At 35.4% G+C, this 20826-nt stretch overlaps 1 protein-coding gene across 1 annotated transcript; it reads right to left on the bottom strand.

Annotated features, from left to right (window-relative positions):
- Positions 1–16516: 16516 nt before the first annotated feature.
- Positions 16517–20122, bottom strand: LOC104161452 (F-box/LRR-repeat protein 17-like; the record flags this gene model as incomplete). The annotated part of the gene is made up of 3 exons (XM_009699904.1): positions 16517–16648; positions 17349–17606; positions 20000–20122. Coding segments are annotated over 3 exons (513 nt in total), but the record flags the coding sequence as incomplete, so codon positions are not given.
- Between the last annotated feature and the right edge of the window lie 704 nt (positions 20123–20826).

Below are 20826 nucleotides of genomic sequence, written 5' to 3'. Positions count from 1 at the left end.
TAGCAGCTAGGAAAAGAAATTTCAGGTAGCTCTACCAAACCTTTTCAGACACTAAACAGAAAATGTTTGTATCATGCCATGACATGCCACTTCACTCGATATACATTTAGCTGAGTAATCCAACTCAAAATTAATTACTTTTAACATAGACAGTACACATAGGTAGAAAATAATGTTAGTTTCTTTTCAAACCTTGGCTTGAACACAGGCAAGCTGTATTTTTCAGAGGCCAATAAAAGAGCAAAAGCACATCCTTTATACTGTGGTAGTTTCCTCTGCTGATTGGTACAGAAAAACTGAACTTTAAGGATTCATAAGCAGACATTGATACAGATTTCTTACTTTTTTTGTGAAAAAAAAAAGAGAATTTTCTAAGCAAAATATTTGCTTACATACATAATTCTCTAGCTAGAGGGGAAATTTCTGTGCAAAGTAATCAAGGAGGGAATGTTATATGCAACCGAAAACTTAAAATCGTAAATCGGAAATTGTTGTGCTATATTTACTTAGGTACTGCAAACTGCACAGACAGCAATATTAAATGAATTGGCAGTTCCTCAATAATATTTGTTTTCAAAATCAACGGCTGCTTTTACAAAAATGCTGATTTTGTGGTGTATAAGAGAGTAGTAATTAGCCTTTACACTCATGAGCCTAACTTTTCTGCATGACGAGCTTACATCAAGTAAACCATAATCATACACCACCTGAATACAACTACAAACAGGTTAACCAGTAGTAACAGTAGTAATTATGTCCCCTTTTCATGTAGTTCAGCAAAGAAAATAATTTGTAGTGCTTACCTAAAAAAAAAAATAAAAAATCACAACCTAATCTCAACTTTTAGAAATGAGAGAAATTGAGTATTACTTTTAAGACAGCCAAACTTGTCAGAAACAAATATTCCTGGAGAACTAAACAGATGGAAGAGGATTGCACTCTTTTATGATGAACACTAACTATTGCAGAAGTCAATGGTCCTAGTGAACACAGCCACAGCATACCAACGATTCCAGCATGGCAGATTTGATACATAAAGAATGCCATCATTTAAATAGAGTTACCAGATAAAAGGAACAATTTACTTTGGGCACAAAGCCTTAAGCCAAGGTATATAAATCTTTGGTTTGCCTTTTATTATGTATTGACATTTACCTTCTTTCAAAGCAGTATTTCCTACAAATATCAGCCATTGAAAGATATAAAGCATATTTAATTCAAGAAGAATCTATTAAAATTTCTTCTTCAACTACTGGAAAAAAATATTAAATTCTTGCTTGCAGATTTTCTTTAAAAATTATAAAACCAATAATACTACAGAATGAAATATTTGAATTCTTGTTCTTCAAAAAACATGCTAAAATGGTGGAGCATTTATATATATATACACACACTATATGACAAAAATTTTTGCGCAGCTAGTACCATCTGAATGTAAACCAAGTGCAATTAGAGAGATACTCTTCAGATCAAAAATCCTTATACCACCACAGACACCAAGTTTTGAACTGTTTTTAATGTATATTTAGTATCTGTAATACGCTTTAGTACTTCTATCACTTCATTCATCTTCAAACATAAAGCCAGTACTGAATGGCAAGTAGAAATTGTTCTGCAGACACAAAAATATCTACACCTTACAAATCATCAAGTTAGTGTCACACAACACTTCTTTGTTATGCATTACTAAGTAAATAGCTTAAAATTGACAAAAATCATCAAAATAGGTTTACAGATTTAGTTAGTTCTTGTTATAACACTTACTTAAAATGTACTTGGAATTTTCCATAAAAGTAACTGTAGTTTGAGAACAGGAGCTTCAAGTATTTGTTTCAATCTTCTACTTATGTCTAATTTGATATAAAAACTGTACTATCATCAACTTCATAGGATCAGAGCAAAATTACTAGCAAATCTCAAGTTAGAATAAAAAATAAAAAACTTACCATAGCAACTTTTTGCATTATCTCATCCAAGTTTTATTTTAGGGAAGTGAGGTATAAATTCACAGATATATTAGACCTGTTCCTACATTCCAAGACACAGCTGAGTGAATAGCTACTTGCATGTAAAAGCAGCAAGCAAAGGAACTACAACAGCAGTATCTCACCATGCCAATATAGGATATCCCTTGTTTATATAATTCCCTTCAGTCCAAGAAGAGAGCGCTTTATGGGAGAGGAAAACAATTACCTACATGAGCATATGTTATCCAGTCCTTTACCAGGTTCACACAGCAATGCAGCTAAACTGTCACCTACATGAAAGTAACAAGTAAGCTACTGCCACATTATCTGAAACGTCTGGAATTACCTTCAGAGTCAAAGAAGTTTTGAATTTACAGATAACTCCACCTACAACAAAAATGAGGCAGACGGAGGAGGCAGGTAGATACCTTCACAGGACATCACAGCCCTACCAGATATAAATCACAAGAACTTTGTTACCTTGTGCCAAAAAAAAATTATTTCTTCCAAACCATGATCATGTCCTTTCTTTTCAGTTTGTATAGTAGCATAAGTATTGAAGTAGTATCATTCATGTTTAAAATCCATCACCCAGACATCTTTTCTTCCAGCATCAAAAAAGGAAAAAAAAAATATTAAAAATCAACCAGTTATCTCTACAGCCACCGGAGCTCCATGAGTTTCACATCATTTCACTGAGGACTAGTATCACAACTGAAAAAAGGTCAGCTGTAGCAACCCTTCCATAATAGTTTATTTGCAACACCTTTCCCAAGTGAGAGAAAGCTTCTATAGTAGGAAAAAAAACCAACACAACACCACAACAAAAAGGCAAAGAATACCTACAAGGTGTATGTACTGTAAACAGCCTTAGCTCAAACATTCACTGTGTCTATCTCATAAATGCACTGCAATACTCATTTGTTACTGAAAGTCTGTTGCAAACACGTCCAAATCCAGAGAAAATACCATCTATGAGCAACAGGAACAGTACAGTGCTTTTCAGACTGTAGAGTGCTAAGAGACACTTAAAAAAAGATGACATTAGCACAAGAATTACTCCAATACGAAGAAGACATTTTCTAAGATATTCTGAGATGTAATGGGCAGCACTAAAACCAAAGAAAATGCTACTACATACAACTGTTCTGAAATGTATAAAATACAAATTTCTGAAGTATCCATCATTAAGGTATTTTCAGAAATGCCTAAAACCTCAGAAATTCTCAACCACTATTCCATTCTAGACTTTCACGTTTTCATTAAACAACTATATTTAAACAGACTTATGTAGTATGTGTTGAAATCATCCAATTTCAAGAATACAATTACAAACCTCCTATTCATGTTATACAGGATAAGTATTCTCTATATACTTAAGTAGTCCTTAGTATTTTCAAGAGGTTGTACAAGATTAACAGTTATCACTCCCCCTCAAAAGTCAGACAACTTCAGTGCAACTGAAAACTTTAATTTTCATGTATTTTAATCAGTAAATCAAACAAAGTATTAGAAAGTATTAAGATGATTTTAAAGAAAACTACAAAACTGCTTTTGCAATAGTCTCTTTTTAAAACTGTAAAACATCTCCAAACATGAACAGATTCAGAAATATAAGAGAAACACACAGATGTCAAGAGTTGCAAAGCTGACATTATGTGCAAAGTAAACACCACCTTTGTAACAACTACATCCTTGTTGCAAAGCCTGACTGCAGTAAACTGGCCAACCCTACCTCTGGTACAAACCACAGCGCATCAGAAGTGTTAACATCTGCAAACACATAAGGCCTACAAACAAATCGTTCGGGCACGTGACATTTGTGCTAATAAGGGAGACAATAGCAGAGGCACAGCTACACCTTTAAAAGCAACACTGTTTGACTGCGCGATCATTGCTGCAAAAACGCAATCCTTGGAAGTAGTCAGACAAAGTCTTCTGGAAAACTGCAGTTTCCATTGCATGCTCACTTACATCAAAGCAGGCCCATTAGCTTACATTTAACAAAAACATTAATTTTTCCTTTTGGAAGGGAGGAAAATACTTTGTGAGAACCTCTTTTTTTTTCCCGTTAGTATGAGGAAGTTCCCAGAATTCATAGTACTGTTTAATGAAACAGTAAAGCTACCTTAACAGCTTATAGCTGTCTGCTCCTGCTTCCCATCAAGCATGCCCCTGCCCTTACATCAGCCATGCTGCTTGACAGATGTATTAGCTTCTCAAGCTCACTGCAGGGAGCTCAGCTTACCAACCCAGCAGAAAACTACTCATTTTTATTGCCCCCCACTCCAGAGGTTGAGATCACCCAGGTCAGAACAGCGGAGATTGCACATGGGAAGAAAGTAGCAGCACACATTGGAACGAATTCCTTGTAACAAACCCCGTTTTGCAGAGTTTAGCCATGGTTTGTGATTGCTTTCACAAACAGCACACAAGCAGCTAGTGAGCTTGCAGATACTCTTCTACCCTACACAGCACTCACCTCTTGAGAGTTGGAATACCAAGTTATATAGGCTAGCTAGCTTTTTTTTTTTTAACCCTTACCAATAAGGCAACTTCATTTCAGAGCATTTGTGTGTTTCATTCTCAATTAACCACACTAAAGCCTAAAAGAAACAAACTTACTCCTATTTGTTGTATACATCAGCCCTTCAAATATCAATGCTGTCCTACAACACTTAAGTACTCATTAGATAATATTAGTAGTAGCAATCATCTTTTATCCACTCTTCAAAATGTTCTTGCTGTTTTCCACTTCAGCTTGTACACAGCTCAGGTGTTTTCTCTATGTTTAAGCAAAAAAAATAAATTAAAAAATAAATACTTCCCATTTACATTTGATCTTTTTCACCATAATTTTGTAACCTAGATTTTTTTCTGATCTACATTTTCATAGTTTAGATATAAAATATTCTTAAACCATTCTTATAATTTTACCAAACTGGTAGGAGAGAGAACACCAGCACAATCTTCTCCACTGTCACAGTTTAACCTCAGCCAGCAGCTCAGCCCCATCCAGGCGCTCACTCACTCTGCCCTGGTGGGACTGGGGAGAGAATCTGAAGGGTAACAGTGTGAAAACTCATGGGTTGAGATAAAGACAGATTAATAAGTAAAGCAAGAGCTGTGTGTGCAAGCAAAGCAGAACAAGGAATTCATTCACCACCTCCCATCGGTAGGCAGGTGTTCAGCCATCTCCAAGAAAGCAGGGCTCCATAACAGTTACCTGGAAAGCCTAACTTCCTAACTCTGAACATCCCTCCTTCTTCCCCCAGTTTTATTGCTGAGTATGACATCATATGGTATGTAATACCCTTTGGTCAGTTGGCATCAGCTGTCCCGGTTGTGTCCCCTCCCAACTCCTTGTGCACCCCCAGCCTGCTTGCTCGTGGGGTGGGGTGAGAGGCTTGGATCAACACACTGTTTTGAGCACAAATCCAAGACCTAGTACCATATGAGCTACTATGAAAAAATTTAACTTTATCCCAGCCAAAATCAGTACATTCACAAAATCATTCCTATAGTCAGTTTAGTTACATTTACGTGTTCACGTCCCAGATAGACACACATTCATAACCTTCAACCCTAGAAAAACTTAAAAGGTTTAAAAATAATTTCATGTTTTTAGAAGACAGTAATTTCTGCATAGTGTTAGAGGAAGGTACAAACCTCACTGTTTGACCAAAAACATTTGGAAGTAATGGTACAAGGAGACCAGAAGACAGCCACAAGTTAGTGTTTGAAGACCACATCAGCAAGACAATCTTTAGGAAAGCCTCAGATAAAACACATGGTAAATGGGGGGGGGGGCGTGGCTACAATACAAAACAAAAGAGGAACACTAAGCTAAGGACTCTGGGAAAAATACTGGGCCAAAGCTGCACATAGCTCTGAAAGGCAGAACAGGATATTCAAGATTAGCTACAGTAAGTACAACAGTACCTATTGTCTAAAGCCCAGACACAGTTTAAGCATTAGCATTCCACATAAAAAGAACAATGGCAGTTGAAAGACCATAGCAAATTCTACAGTAAATAAGGCTGGAAGTTCTAGGACAATGAAAGTGCGTAAAACACTGCACACCAAAACCAGGTTTAAATATGGATGATAAATTTACACTTAAAAGCCTTCAGCCAAGTGTAAATTCAAAACTTTATGCATCTAGGGCACTGATGTTGCAGTTCAAAAGTTACAACAATCTAACCTTGACTCCAAAAGACAGTATTTAGGATAGTTTGAGCATGCCCACTCAGTTTGCCCTGCAACATGGGCCAACAATGCAATAATCTGGTGAATGCAACTACCTGGAAGAGAACCTCAAGATATCCATGACAGAACATGAATATATTTGTTCCCAGATACTGGTCACAACAGCAGCATGAGGAGAAGGAACATAGCCATTTGTAGAACTTCCTTCCATTACACTTAACTGCATACAAGATTTGATCTCTCATACTTAAAAGTTTAAGGTTATGTCAAGTTACGGTCAAGTTCCTTGAGAAACAAAGTGTTTTCATCCAGCTTCAGAAAGTTGACAAGTTCATTTTTCTAGCTTCATAAAAAGTTTAACAGGAATTTGCTGGAACAGATGATATAAACAAAGATGCCTGTCAGTCATTCATTGTTTTTACATAATCTTGTCTTTGTCCTATACAAATACAAACATATTTGTATTGTCTTTGATGGATGCAAATTACCACCATTTTAAAATAATGATACTGACAGTTTTAAGGATTTGCTTCACAGCATCATATTTGTGATCTCTTTCAGTAAGAAGCATCACAGCTCACTGAGAGCAATATTATCAGTTTTGATTTATTGTTATCCTTAAGTGAATGGCTGAAGATTTTTATGAAGTACAGCATGGGTCAAGATACCGACTTAACAAATGAAGAACTACAAGTGATTCATCTGGAGTCTGCCAGTGGTCCATTTGCCACAAGATATCACTAGATAAAAAAAAAAACAAAACAACCCAAACCCGCCACCCCCAAAAAACCCTACAGAAATTGAAGGTTTTTGTTAAAACTCAATTTAGGTGACTTCAAAATCTAGCAGCACACCTTCTGTTAAAACACTGTTTTAGTGGAAAGATTCTGCACTCTAGTATCACTGAATTCTGCTCATGACTAAAGTAATGCAGTAATACTTGCACCATTGACCCAAATGGCAGTTAGATATGGATACTCCAAACAATCAAAAAAACTCCATATCCAGCTACCAATCCCTTGTCACCAAGTTTTTAAATTAGATTAAAAGCTCAAATAACTAGTTCAACAATAACAGTCAAAAAAACCCACAAAACTAAAGACCACCAAAAAAACCAAACAAGTGCCTACACTCTAGTTTAATTCAACATCTATTATGTCCATTAAAATTTATATAAATCTACCCTACATAATCAAATGTAAACATTTTGCTTAGTTCAGTAACAATTTATCATTTCAGTTAGCACAATGAAGCATAAATTTTCTTGTAAAATTTATTAATTACTGCAATCCAGATTAAAAAAAGTAATTTCACTGCATACATCTTTTTCAGTATAGCAGTTACATATTATTACAGCGGTTTTATAGCTTCAGAAATAGCCTCTTTTGAAGGCAATGTGCTATTGCAACTTCCTATTAATTTGCTTTTATTTACATTCATTCTTTTTACGTATAATGCTAATGGGTCAAATTAGACCAAAATATCAGAACAGTGAAGAAATTGTACGGGCATCTTCTGAGCTGACTACTAATTACATTTTAACTTTTAATTTGCAGGTTGACAGAGCGCTTAATAAAAAAAAAATGCATTCTCTAGAAATACAGAAATAACCTATAAATACCATTCATTTCTGTACTGCCATTGCCTTTGGTATCTATTTCAACTACAATATACAATGGCTCTTTCAACAACTATACAAAAAGCATAAAAATTGACTTATATTTACAACTCCCACCTTGCTGCAATTTGCTTGTAGGTTGCTTTTAGGTTTTTCACATTATCTCCACCCATTTGGATTTTTAGTATCTGAATCTTCAATATTGGGAATACTATTCATTATGGTACTTTAAGTTTGATGTACAAGTTCACTAACATGACAGTCAGTAACGTGCAGGTATTAGCAGCCATCACTTGAATGTATAAAAATAATGTATTTAATCTTTTCAAAAATTGCATGCAAAATACATCATCTGTAAGTACCAAATCAATAATCATCTTACAACGTTGACCAAAAAGTAGAAAAACTTCTGCATCAGCCACTTTTTTATTCCTGCTTCAGTTCTGTCATTATGTTAATTTACAGTGTACGTACTACACATTTTTATACATAAAATATTCATAAAAATTGGTAACAAATTACAGCCCAAAGAATTACTTTAAGTGGTATAATATCTAATTTTGTATCAATATAAACTTTGAAAGTTTTTTAAACTGTAGAGTAGGTAGAGCCATCAACCTACCACATGTAACCTAACAAGAGCTGAAACACATAATTAATGCAACAACATAAATTACAACTCCAGTTCTTAATTGCTTTTAAAAAGTATATATACACACACACTGTCACATGACAAGTCAACTCACAACATCGAATAGTTGTTAAAAAGCTCAATAAATACAGTACTTTTTCAAAAACAGAAAAAAGCACAGCGCAGTGGCACCATATAGCTGACCTTATTAAGCCAGAGTATGTATATTTATGCAGTCAAGCATTTGAAATGGGTATACAACTAGCTTTCCAAGAAAATTACAGTATATACACACATTTTGTTTCTGCATGGCACACAGTATAAAGAATCTGCACTAGTATTTATAAAGAGAATTGACTCAGAGAATTGACAATGGGACATGGAGCCATTCACTTCTACCAGTGACCCAGGTCTGTGGTAACTGAAGTTAAATCACGTGATAGATGGTTAGTAGCTTTTACAAAATAAGCTGGTGATTTCAGTTCAGTTCCTGGTGCTTTTGCGATGTGGATATCCATCCACTATCACAAATGGGTACTCCCATTGGCACCCACAATAAAAAGTGAATGAGCATGGAGACTGAATAAGCCTCTTAACCCTTGCTACAGGTCTCTTTCTAGGTCAGGGTTTGCAGCACTTTGGTGGGGCAGTGGGGTGAAGCTTGCACTGCTGCTGCTGCTCACACCGCATCTGTTTAGTGGACAAAACGAGGACTTCAGCTTCCAATGCTGTCAGTCTAAAGAGTTTCACAAACACTGAATTCACGTTAAAATGAAATTTTCTTTCACTTGCTTAAATACAAAGTTTCCCCATTCAAGATAAACATTTGCAGGGGGGAAGATAGGGGACAGAAATCATACAAGAACACAAAAGCATTAGCGAAGGTTAAAAACAAACAAGAAAAAAAACCCACACCCTGTAACTCGACTAAAATCTCCTCCTGCAGAGGTAAGATGTCTTCTGAACAATACAACATAGAAAAACACTCCCAATATAACTTATAACACTACATTTAAAACCCAAAATGTCGTGCTAAGCATTAAGCTGAAAATGATTACTTCAAGGGGTTCCTAATTTATCATCTGACAGCAAGGGCTTAACCAGAATTAGTTCGTGTCTCTCACGGATATCCTTGAAATATGACTGAAGAGCAAGACATCTGAAGTACTTTTGGTTTACACTATTAAAAAATAAAATTAATGCAGTAAATAAGAAAATCCACACTATTAGACAAGGGTGCACACAAAATAATTTGCTTCAAAAAGCATAGCTTCCTGTGCCATATTCCAAAATACGCATCCTCAAAAGACACATTCTTGGCTTTTAAGAAGTCACAACTTCAAAACCGCATTATCATTGCAGAAGGTGGTCTTATCTAGGAATAGGTAAAAAGCAAATAAAGGAACAATAGTTGGTTTTCTCCAAGGTTCCACTCAGGATCTCCACTAGTGGCTACTTTTAACTGATTCACTTTATACTTAGTATATCTAGTACAGATCATAGAATGATAAAATGGTTTGGGTAGGAAGTGATCTTTAAGGGTCATCTAGTCCAAACTCCCTAAAATGAGCTGGGACATCTTCAACTAGGTTAGGTTGCTCAGAGCCCCATCCAGTCTGACCTTGAATACTGCCAGGGATGGGGCATCCACGAGCTCTCTGGGCGACCTGTTTCAAGATACACACATTTCCACTGTATGTTCTTCAAACGAATTCTATTTTAAAAGAACCCAAAATATCCCACAAAGTCCCCAAATTCTATCAGTTTTCTCCTTCCTCTTTTCTAAGATTTAATGAACTACACAAAGCAAACCTCTTCAAATGCTTCAATAAGAATACGCATAACTACACTGCAAGAGTCAAACGCTATTTAGTTGAGTAGGCTTTGTTATGCTTAACAGTCCGAAAACATTTAAGAACTACTTAGACAGTGATCCTGGCAGCTGAACTGAAGTGAGAACCGGATGTGTGGAACCAGTACATTATTCAGAAGTTACCTGCTGTGTATTGGTAAGACGCTATAGCAAGGACTCCGCGGCCTGTTAGCACTACAAAGTCAACACCGCCACCTAAGGGTGACCACAAAGTATTGTCTTTACTGCTAGATTGTTTACACAAACATTTGTGTAGAAAATAAAAGTCTGACAACTGCATAGTGGTTCAAATGCCCTTACAACAAATACATATTTGTTTCCTTTATTAACATCAAATTCAGCATGACAGTTTTACCTTAGGAACAGTATTCCAGACACTACCCAAGTCAAAATGCAGCAGTTCCAAACAAAAAAAAGGAAAAAAAAATATCACACGGAGAAATAAGGTTCTATCAGATTTCTAGAGAAATGACTGAACCATTTTATTTTATTGTAAAAATAAAGTGAATGTTTCAGAAGGGCTTATTGAAAAGCTTAATTTTCTGACAGCTTTTAATACTGAACAGAAGTCTCAAACAGCTCTTCTGAAAGCACGCTTTCTCATATCTCAGCTTAGTTTCAGTATAGTTATTCAACGCATTTTTAAAGCACTGAAATTATTTATACTGTACATTAGTAGGTTTTGGCACATCCGTAACGTGTTTAACAAACTAAAATACAAGAGGTGCTTTATCATTACTAGTGAACACTACCAATAATGTCATTTGAAAGGAGTTTTTGCTTTAGAAAGCTCTAATTTAATACCTGACAGAAGATGAAACATCATTGACCAAAGCTATGATATACGGTAGAGAAATCAATCTCAGTATTGGCATCATCCTTAATATATGCGTAAGTTTAGCAAGTAACTAGTCATATATGTGCACTCTGTGTCTACAAAGAAAACCAGTAAAAACCAAAAAACTTTCCTGGAGAACATGAGTTTTTAATTTAAGAAAAAAAAAATTTGGGAAGTCTGGAACAGCTACAGTTCTTTTCAAAACCTTAAAACAGTGAAATAAGCTAGTGAGAAAGTATTTTGGGAAAGTATTTACAAAGAAGCATGGGAAAATGATCCTTTTCCTGAAATTTCTCCGAGTAGAACGGTCTTAAGTAATGATACGTAAAAATTGAAATAGTATATGGAACATGCGGGGGGGAAAGGGTGAAGGGCAGGGAAATCTGTTTTTCACCAAAAGACTCTTTCATTTACTTGTTACCAGTGAAAAAGTAAGTTTCTTCTATATATTCTAACTTCAATAGTTCACATTATCAGATGATGTGCAGTTTATACACCTCATAATACTGACTTCTCTGTTCAAACAATTTGCATGGTCTAAACTCAAATCAAAGAGCAAAGTACACTCTCCTCTTCATGTTTGTCCTGTGTCATGCACAGAGATCACTGAAGTGTTTTGTAGCTGACATGTATGAAGATAACTGCTCCCCCAAGCCAAAAATGGGGGGGAATAGGGGGTGGAATCTCAGTAAAACACATAAGGATAAATAAATCCAATTACACTATGCTGTGACTGTTAGAAAACATGACAACTAAGTTTATTTTGTCCTACAGATTTTTATACTAGGTTGATTCCAGTCAATGCTTAAAAAGGGTATGTTAGGTATTTAACTATGTGACATAAAACTGAAATGTCTGGTTTAGTCTATCTTAAGTATTTTTTACTGAAACTAAAAAAGTATATTGTTCTCCTACCTTCAGTATTTTAGTTTCTATCAAATGTAGCGTCACAGTTAACAGGAATTTCTACTCTGTATTGTCTGCTACAAACTGCAAAGGTGGGCAGAACACTAACAGAATACTAATCTTTAAAAATACCATTAAATAATATCTGTAAAATATTTACTATAAAAGTGTTCCCACACATCAAGCATGAAAAAAAGATTATCAAACACACTGCCAATTGGGCCAAAATTTGGTTATATGGAAATGTCTTCCAGTCACAGTATACACTGTTCCTGGACAGTCAAAATACAAACAAGGAAGCAGAAACATGGTCAAGTTAGACGATTACTGCCTCAATGAACATACATGGGAACCATCAGACAAATGATTTGTCTTTAAGTCATCTACTTCATAAGATTATTTTATTGAAAAGGAAGAAATGCTGCTAGCATTCCAACTGTAGTAGCTTAGTTGCAGTATTATTTCTCATCTACCCCTAAACAAGCTTGAAAAAGAGAAAAGAGAGGAAGGGAAGAAAGTACAGAGGTAGAAATGCTGTCATCCTGTTAGAGTATCTAAAACGTCATCTCCCTTCCTCTTTATAAGCTTGCTCTTCTCATCCACATCTAACCCACCATGAAGAAAAACACAGACACTGAGTGGAATAGGGAGGTACAAATCTGTAACTCCCACATGCTAAGTTTCAGCAACCCTGTATTATAATTTCAGCCATTAAGTCACTCAGCTACGGAAAGGCAATGAGAAAGAAATTAGCGTGTAAAATCAACATAGTTAAGTGGAGGTTCTTCCCAGCTCTAGAATGAGCTCCCAAATCTAATTCTACTCTCTTCAAAATGAGTAAATGAAGAGTTTACACACAAAATTGCTTCTGGGGTTAATCCTTTGGGTGCACCGTAGTCACAAGCTTGTTCTGCATTCCTCTACAGAGAGGTCACAAAACCTTTAAAATCCTTCAGGGCTCCGTTCTTCTAGGGAAGGGTGCAAGGAAAAGTGTTCATTTTCCTTGACAATTCAGGTTAAGTACAGCCCCACTCCATGTCTCAGTGAGAGTACTGCATGTTAGTGTGGACCTGTTCTCTGATTTTGCAGTTCAAGCTATGTATTTTCTGTTTGTGGTAAAAGGACAAAAAAGGGGTTTGTATAAAGTTAACATTGAAATTAACCAATTCATCTTCCACCAGCTTCACTCACATTGATCATTCACATGAGGTAAACATGAATGTTATATTGAGAGCATTCAATTCCAGCCATGACCATAAAATAAGTCCAACTAAACTCAGTCAAGAAGCAAGGAAACTTCCTAGTTTTGTCTGGACAGAGTTATAATCTGTTCTTCCATTTACACTGAACTTGACTGATTGTATAAGACAGCTTGGGGACAAATAAGGAAAGACAACTCAACATACTGGCATACTTCACAAGTCCTGTAAGTTTTTATTTTTTTTTTTTTCCCACGAGGTTCCCAATTTGGTCAGTATGCTTCAGAAAAGAGGCTTTGCATAATTACTCTTCCATTCAAAGGACAGAGAAAAATAAACATATTGTGAAGAGATACAAATCATGAGCAGTTATGCAAACAACAGCTTTGTGTTGTTAAGTTAGCCTTGGAATCCTAACTTTTTCCTTACATGTCCCATCAATTATTTGCAGCTTTCACTTATTACTATGACATAATTAGCATTTCAAGGAAAGGAAAGGGTCTATTTTTCTGTGAAATGCCTAGTATATTAAACAATCAGAACATAAATTCTTCTTTCTCTGTTACTGCTCAGCAGTCTGATAATGGAGTTACTTAGCAACAGATGAAGCAACTGAACTGTGCTGCCTGATCCACATTTCACTTAAAGTAACACTCACAAAGACATTATTTAGCTGCTGGTTGCCTTTGTATAGATGTATTTTTCAAGTATAAAATCCATTAGTCTGAGACAAGCCTACATGAAAAGCAAGCCATCGTGTACCATCTATAAAGAACTACACATTTTGAAATTAATAGAAATTGTCTGCAAGAGTCACATGATTTTGAGCACCTCTGAAAGAGAAACAAGAAAATACCAAACACACAGACTGAATTTACAGTATTTACACTGAAACCATAGAAGCTGTTTAAAAAAGGGGGGTGAGGGGGGAAAGGAGTCTTCTTCCTACAGCAGACTGACAATCTATGAACTGCAAATAAACAAACCAAGCCCTCATATGTCAAGTACACTTCTCTTGCCACAGAACACTTTGATTTCAGAGAATGAATACTCAATTATTTTGAAAACAAACACACACGCTTCCCCAAACCAGTTTTGTCACCAAAGGAGTAGGAAGTAAGATGTGCCATAGTAAATATTAACAGTGGTTTTATTTTAAAATGCAGTCTTAAAAAGAAAAGTAACACAGAGAATGACAAACCAACAGTGGATTATAATTCACCACCTACCATTACTCCATTTTAAGCTAACTCTACATCATTAAAAAATCCTTTTTTTATTATTATTTACTCACTTTGGAATGTAAATATTTTCATTTTACAACTACACGATAACATCTTACAAGTTGTCTTGGTTCATCACACAAAATTACACTTCCAGCAAGATTTTAGTCTCTTGCCCCTAGCAAGGGGAAAGCACATCAGTTTTTGCAGCTTTGTCATCTAGCTGAATTATTTAAGTGTTATTTTATTCTAAATATGCAACAGCCTGGCGTTCGTAACAGCTTTATAACTTATTTCATGACTATATTTCTAGACCAAGATTTAAGTAGTTGAGTTTGGACTGTACAATGCTAAATGAAGTTTATTTTTTCCCGAAAAATTAAATAAAGCTGCTGGCCAATCTTAAAGTTAGACAATAAAAAAACTACATTCATGAAAAATTGTGTAAAGGGTTAGTTTTGGTAACTCACTTGACACATTTTCAGAAGTGACAAAATAATTAAAAGAAGTTTCCTATACATTCAAGACTACATATTTTTGTCTTAGTAATGGAGGCAACCAAATAAAGTGCAAATGAAGAACATCTTTCCTTGATCGTCTTAAGAGACTTCCTATGTCCCAATTCAACTGAGAACTTAGATGACATTCCAGATTATAAAACCACAGAATTTTTTAGTGCTAACAATTATAACATCAGCTTCTTAGGTTACATTTCATTCTATTTAGAGAATAAACACTTCAACAGCAAGACATACAAAACATACCTATAAGGAAGGTCAAATTAACACCTTATCCACATATTTTCCAATGATCATGCACTTATTTATTTATACATACAATAATCTTTATGTACAATTAAGTAATCTTTCACATACAATTATGCAAACCTTGAACAAGTTTTTGCTCTTTCATTCAAAGATAAATAATACTTCAAATTTCTCTGCCTTTCTCCAGTTAATTTCTGCAGGAGTATGCTTTCCTTCTAGGTTTCTTGTAACTTTCATTTCTCTTTTTTAATTAAAAGATTTTCATGTATTAAATACATAATAAATATTACAAGGACTAATTTTGATAGTACTCAAGACTTTGTTTTGATACGAAATGAGGGGACACACCCTTGTTTCTGCATCTGAACTATTCTGAGATCTCAGTTTTGGTCATTATTTCCTATTTCTCAACTTCCTACAATTCTGATCAACATCAGTAAATGTTTTTTTTTTTAAAATTTAAATAGAAACCATTCTCAAATGAACCATCTCGGGCATTAGTATCTGTTTTGTCTATTTGAAGCCAAATATCAAGTGACTCCAAGTACAAGGTATGCTGTTTTCTCACAAATGCAATTTATGTATTCCAATTCAGCAGTTTTCAAACTAAAGGTTATAACCTTGACATTAGCTGATAGTTAAGAATTCAACTGCAAGCAAATTTTTATACTGACAATAAATAAATAATAAATAAAAAAATTGGAGCCAGCGCTCTATTATACCACTTAGTAGATACTAGCTTTCAACATCAAAAAAATATTTTTGTGTTATAATTAGGACACAAGACAGTTTTATTACTCAACAACTTTCTCCTTCTAGCACTGGTACACTACTCTACTGCATCCCGATGAGAAAGTGACATATTTCAATAAAAGATTATCAGACTGTATTATTTGTAATCAAGAACCCAGTCTCTAAAAATCTTTTAGTTGAGATAAGTTTGCACTTTTTACTGTAGAAAAACGTACTGGTATAAACAGAAGAAACATTCCGTATGGACTAAGCATTTTTCTATGCATACTAGGCATTTCCCAAACAACTAGTCCTGGAATGTCATGTCAAAACCAAAAGTTAATATGTATCTAGAACAGCATTAGCTTAACCTGTACTTTGAGTCACCTTCTGAGCTATCTCTGTAGAAACTAAATTTTCACAGCTAGAGAACAGTTTAGCAATTCACTACCAAAAAGCAGCTATTCAGAAGAAAGTTTTAAACACAAAAAGCAAGAGAAACCTTTGACAATGAGAATACTGGGGGGGGGGGGAAATCATGACAGGTACTTACTAATTTGTTTTCTTGCATGTATATTCTTTGCAACTTCAGACAGCCTTTAGCTATAATGATCATTCCTTCATCTGAGATCTTGTAACATTGCCCAAAATGAATATCTTTCAATTCTCTGCATTTTGAACCCAGCTGCAATTAGTGAAATCAAAGCAAGTGTTTAAGAATAAAGGATAAAAACCAACAGGATTCGACTGAACTGGAGAGCTGGGAGTTAAGATTTCTTCCTGCTTCTCCGCCTCCCCCCCCTTAAAAATTATCTTTCTGTAAGATAAGGTTTTCGTAAGTACTATACACAAGGAAGATTATAGTTACATACGTGATAAAATGAAGTTGCTAACTACAGTTAATAAAATGGACCTAAGAGCAGAACATAAGAACTAAGTTATTTATTACGCATGTAAGTAGTTAACAATGCCTGTATGCTAGACCATTGACAGCACATTTGATTTAACATAAATGCTCCTTTAACACAGAGAGTTGATGAAACCTTCCTGCATGCCTAACAAATAAAGATCTGTCACCTTTGGCTTTCACGATGCAAAAAAGAGTTACTTCAACACTGGTTTCAAATAGCAACCAAGCTCAGGAAAACTCTACTCAGCCAGAGGTGAAGTACAGGATGTCAAACTGGAAATTGCATTATAAAAGGGAGCATTTAATTCATCGATATTAAAAAAAAAAAGGCATAAATCAATTTTTGAAGTAGAAGAGGTCATCTGATTTTAATCAAATACTAGAAGGGGGTACTTTCTTCCATGTCCCTTTTCATACTTGGTAAGAAATGGAAAGATACTAAATTTACAAAAGAAATTTGTGGAATGGATGTTACCTGCTTTAGGCCTTCATCAGTGAGTCTGTCTTGATTGCCTACATGCACTTTCTGAAGAAGAGGACATTGAGAGGCAACTGCAATAATAGAGGTGTCAGAAAGCTGTTTACACCTGTAGGCAGTATACCTCAGGAGACCAGGACATTTAATTGCTAATATGCATACTCCTCTGTCAGATATATTGCGACAATCAGAAATATTGATTTCAGTAATATTCTGGCTTCTTGATGCTATCTTTTCCAGCAGCTCATCAGTCACCTGCAAAGAAAATCCAAATATCAAATTTAACTTTTTTCATAAACATCTTTAATTTCATTAGCACAAAAATTACTGTTTCTAAGATCCATTTCCATAAGCTATTGGGAGAATTAAGAGATTTGTTTTCCAAGGTAAGAGCATACAGGTATAATCAGTTTTACAGTTATCTTTAAAGAATTCTGCTCCATCACTTAGAAAGAGTAACAGTTAATGGTCCTCTTCATAATTTAGACAAAGAATTTTCCATCCTTTAGAAAAGGATTTGCTTGGCCTTCTATAGTAGCACGCTAGTTACGTACCTAACGTAGCACTTCCAGAGAAGTGAAGGGTTTATATATGTCTGAAATGCAACAGGTTTTACTCAGGCTTTGGTAATCATCCAAAACCAGGTGCCAGTAGACAAATACTACAGTGGTGCAGGTAACAATGTGCTTCTTAACTATGGAAGAAGAGTCACCTAAGGTAGTAGCGAACAAAACAGATGAGAAGGAAAAAACACTGCAACAGCAAAAAGCTAATTAAAAGCCAGAAGTTTCCTCGTGTTATTTGCTCAGTTTTAAAAAGAATACCTGCATGTTTTAAGTGTTAGTCTATGAAATACCACTAAATCAGACACATACACTATTTTCCCAGAGCTCCTTTGAAGGAAAACATTCTATCCACTTTGTATCTATACACATTGTAGTTAGCTAACATGGCAATAATTTTAAAAGAAGCAAGTCCTACAAAGCAGCTAAGAAACAGAAGATATTCTTCATGCTCAAGCTTATAAATTAAAACAAAACAAACAAAACCAAAGCAGGTAAGACAGAATGCATAGAACTCCCTCACTTAAAAAGCTTGGTTTCCAAAACCTTAGGTGACATATGATGAAAGTCTTTCTAACAAAACCATTCAGGAATACTTATCCACCACTTAGCATAGATGAGATTTAGCTTTAAGCCTGCAGAGGGCAAGAGAGCAACACGAATCCCTTTTGTTTTCCTTTTACACACTTGAGAAACAAACACTTTCTCCACTGCACTCAATCTGTTTTCCGTTAGTAGCAAGTCTAACCTTTTTTCTTGCTGTTTCATCAGGCAGCTGCTACCCAGAAAACATGATAAATTAAAAAAAATCCCAACCACTAAAACTCACAAACAATGCCTTAACAAAAAACTAAGCACACACCACACACCCCTCCCCACCACCACCTCCCCCCAAAAAGAACCCACAAAAACACACACACCCACCACAAAACCCTCCCCACACATGGAGAAGGATAACATCTGTGCTTAATATTGGTTTAGGAATCCAATAAAAATTGGCAAAATAGGTTTCTTAGGGCAATGCCACAACTGATAAACTTTACTGAGACTTCAACATACCTAATAGGCAAAACCATTAAAAACCTTTGTAGTAGAAATAAACGTACACCTCAAGAGAGTGAAGAAGAAAGACTTATTTCACACAGAGTACCTACAGAGCAAGAAGACGGACCTCTGATTGGTATGTGATTTTGAGTCACTTGAGAAAAATCAGACAACCTGCTATATAACTTTTCCATAGTTGTTCAGAAATACGTTAACTAGTAACTCTAGAAGCAAGAGAACTTGCATGCTTTCTTATGAATTGCTGATCTGAAAATAGCATCCCACATACATTCTTTATGTCCAACATAGATGTGTTCATGTTGCTGCTTCTTCAAATGGGTAGTTCTCCTCCACCCTGTATTTTCCTGAAACTCTCAATAAATTGTTTTATAAATCTCCGCAAGTAACTAAGTAACAAGAAACATCAAGGATGTCTGTGTTGTTTGCCCACCCACTTGAAGTCTGCCAAGGAGGAAAGTTACACTGAACAATCTAAGACTAAGCTCTGTAAGGATATCACTAAATTAAATCCATGAATGCCAGATATATTTAATTCTAGGATGGGCTAAAGGCCTAAAAAGACACTACCTGTCTTCTGATTAGTAAAAGTCACATCAGTTGAAGAAAAATTAAAGAATCATTTGTTAAAACAAATGGAGCAAGCACCAGTTAGGTGACCATTCTTCAAATTACGGCATCTTCAGAAAAGCTCAAGTACATCTTTCAATTAATAAGATCTGATAGTTCTTACGAATGGAACTACTACTACCTGATGCAGACCTGAGACAGGTAACCCACAATCCATTTCAGACAGCAATAGTCCTCACATTATTTAACAACTGACATCAGCCAAAAGAAGCTACATGTAAAGGAGTTAACCTAAGGGTCCAGACATTTTCAGCCTCTATTAGAAAAATCTCTGAAAGCAGAGACATCACCATTTTACGGGTTTCTTTCGTTTACCTTTGGTCAAGAGTATAAGTTCTAAGAACAAGTTTGGAGTCATCAACACATAATTTTTCCACAAGGATACCTTCATACCTGTTGACGACTACTGAGATCCAGTTGCTTCCAAAATTGAAAGTCTAAACAGAGGTCACGCCAATATTTACAGACTAATGACGCTGAAAGGCAACGCTCATTCAGGGATAAACTGGAAAATATCTGTAAAGAAAAGGAAAAAAAAACATTATTTGTCAGAAGTAATCATATTTTAGAGTCAGAAATACTTTACTTCTAACCCATCTTATAAAAGACAGAAAAGTATTAGCATGCATTGCAATACACAGTTCTAGAACTTGCCCCCAACTTGATTAGTCAAGGACAACAACAAAAAAAGCTACATCCCACAACAGCTGGCAATATTAGTAAGTCACATTAGCACAACCAACAACAGAATGTATCCCATTTAAACACTCATTTCTTAGACCAAATTTCAAATCTGCTTCTGAGATGGTATACCGAAAGAATTATCAATACAAATATTAGCTCAATAGAAGTCATTTAAAAGGTGATTTCATTCCTGTTCTGATTCAAATAGGAAAACCTTTCCTTTTATTCCTTAACTAAATCGAAAAGAAGAGTCATAAAGGTACCAAAACATCAGTCTTGTGGGAAGGGGGCATGGGATGGTGGAGCAGATCAGCAGAGCATATCAGTGTCATATGAGGAAACCAGGCACAGAATTAGCATTTTATACCCCCAGGTTTTGAGCACTATAGCAGCCTGCAAAAAAGAACAAACCGTGAACTTTATGGCAGGCTCATAAATTGCTGTTACATTTATTATATTCAGCCCTTCCTCAGAAGTACTGTTGTTTATTAATAAATATAAAAAGGTCTGTCAAGAGTTATATATGAAGGTACCCC

The sequence above is a fragment of the Cariama cristata genome, unplaced genomic scaffold (assembly GCF_000690535.1).
Source record: "Cariama cristata isolate BGI_N322 unplaced genomic scaffold, ASM69053v1 scaffold5885, whole genome shotgun sequence".
NCBI lineage: Eukaryota > Metazoa > Chordata > Aves > Cariamiformes > Cariamidae > Cariama > Cariama cristata.
Note: the sequence above shows the minus strand (reverse complement) of the source record. Positions and strands in the feature narration are given on the sequence as shown.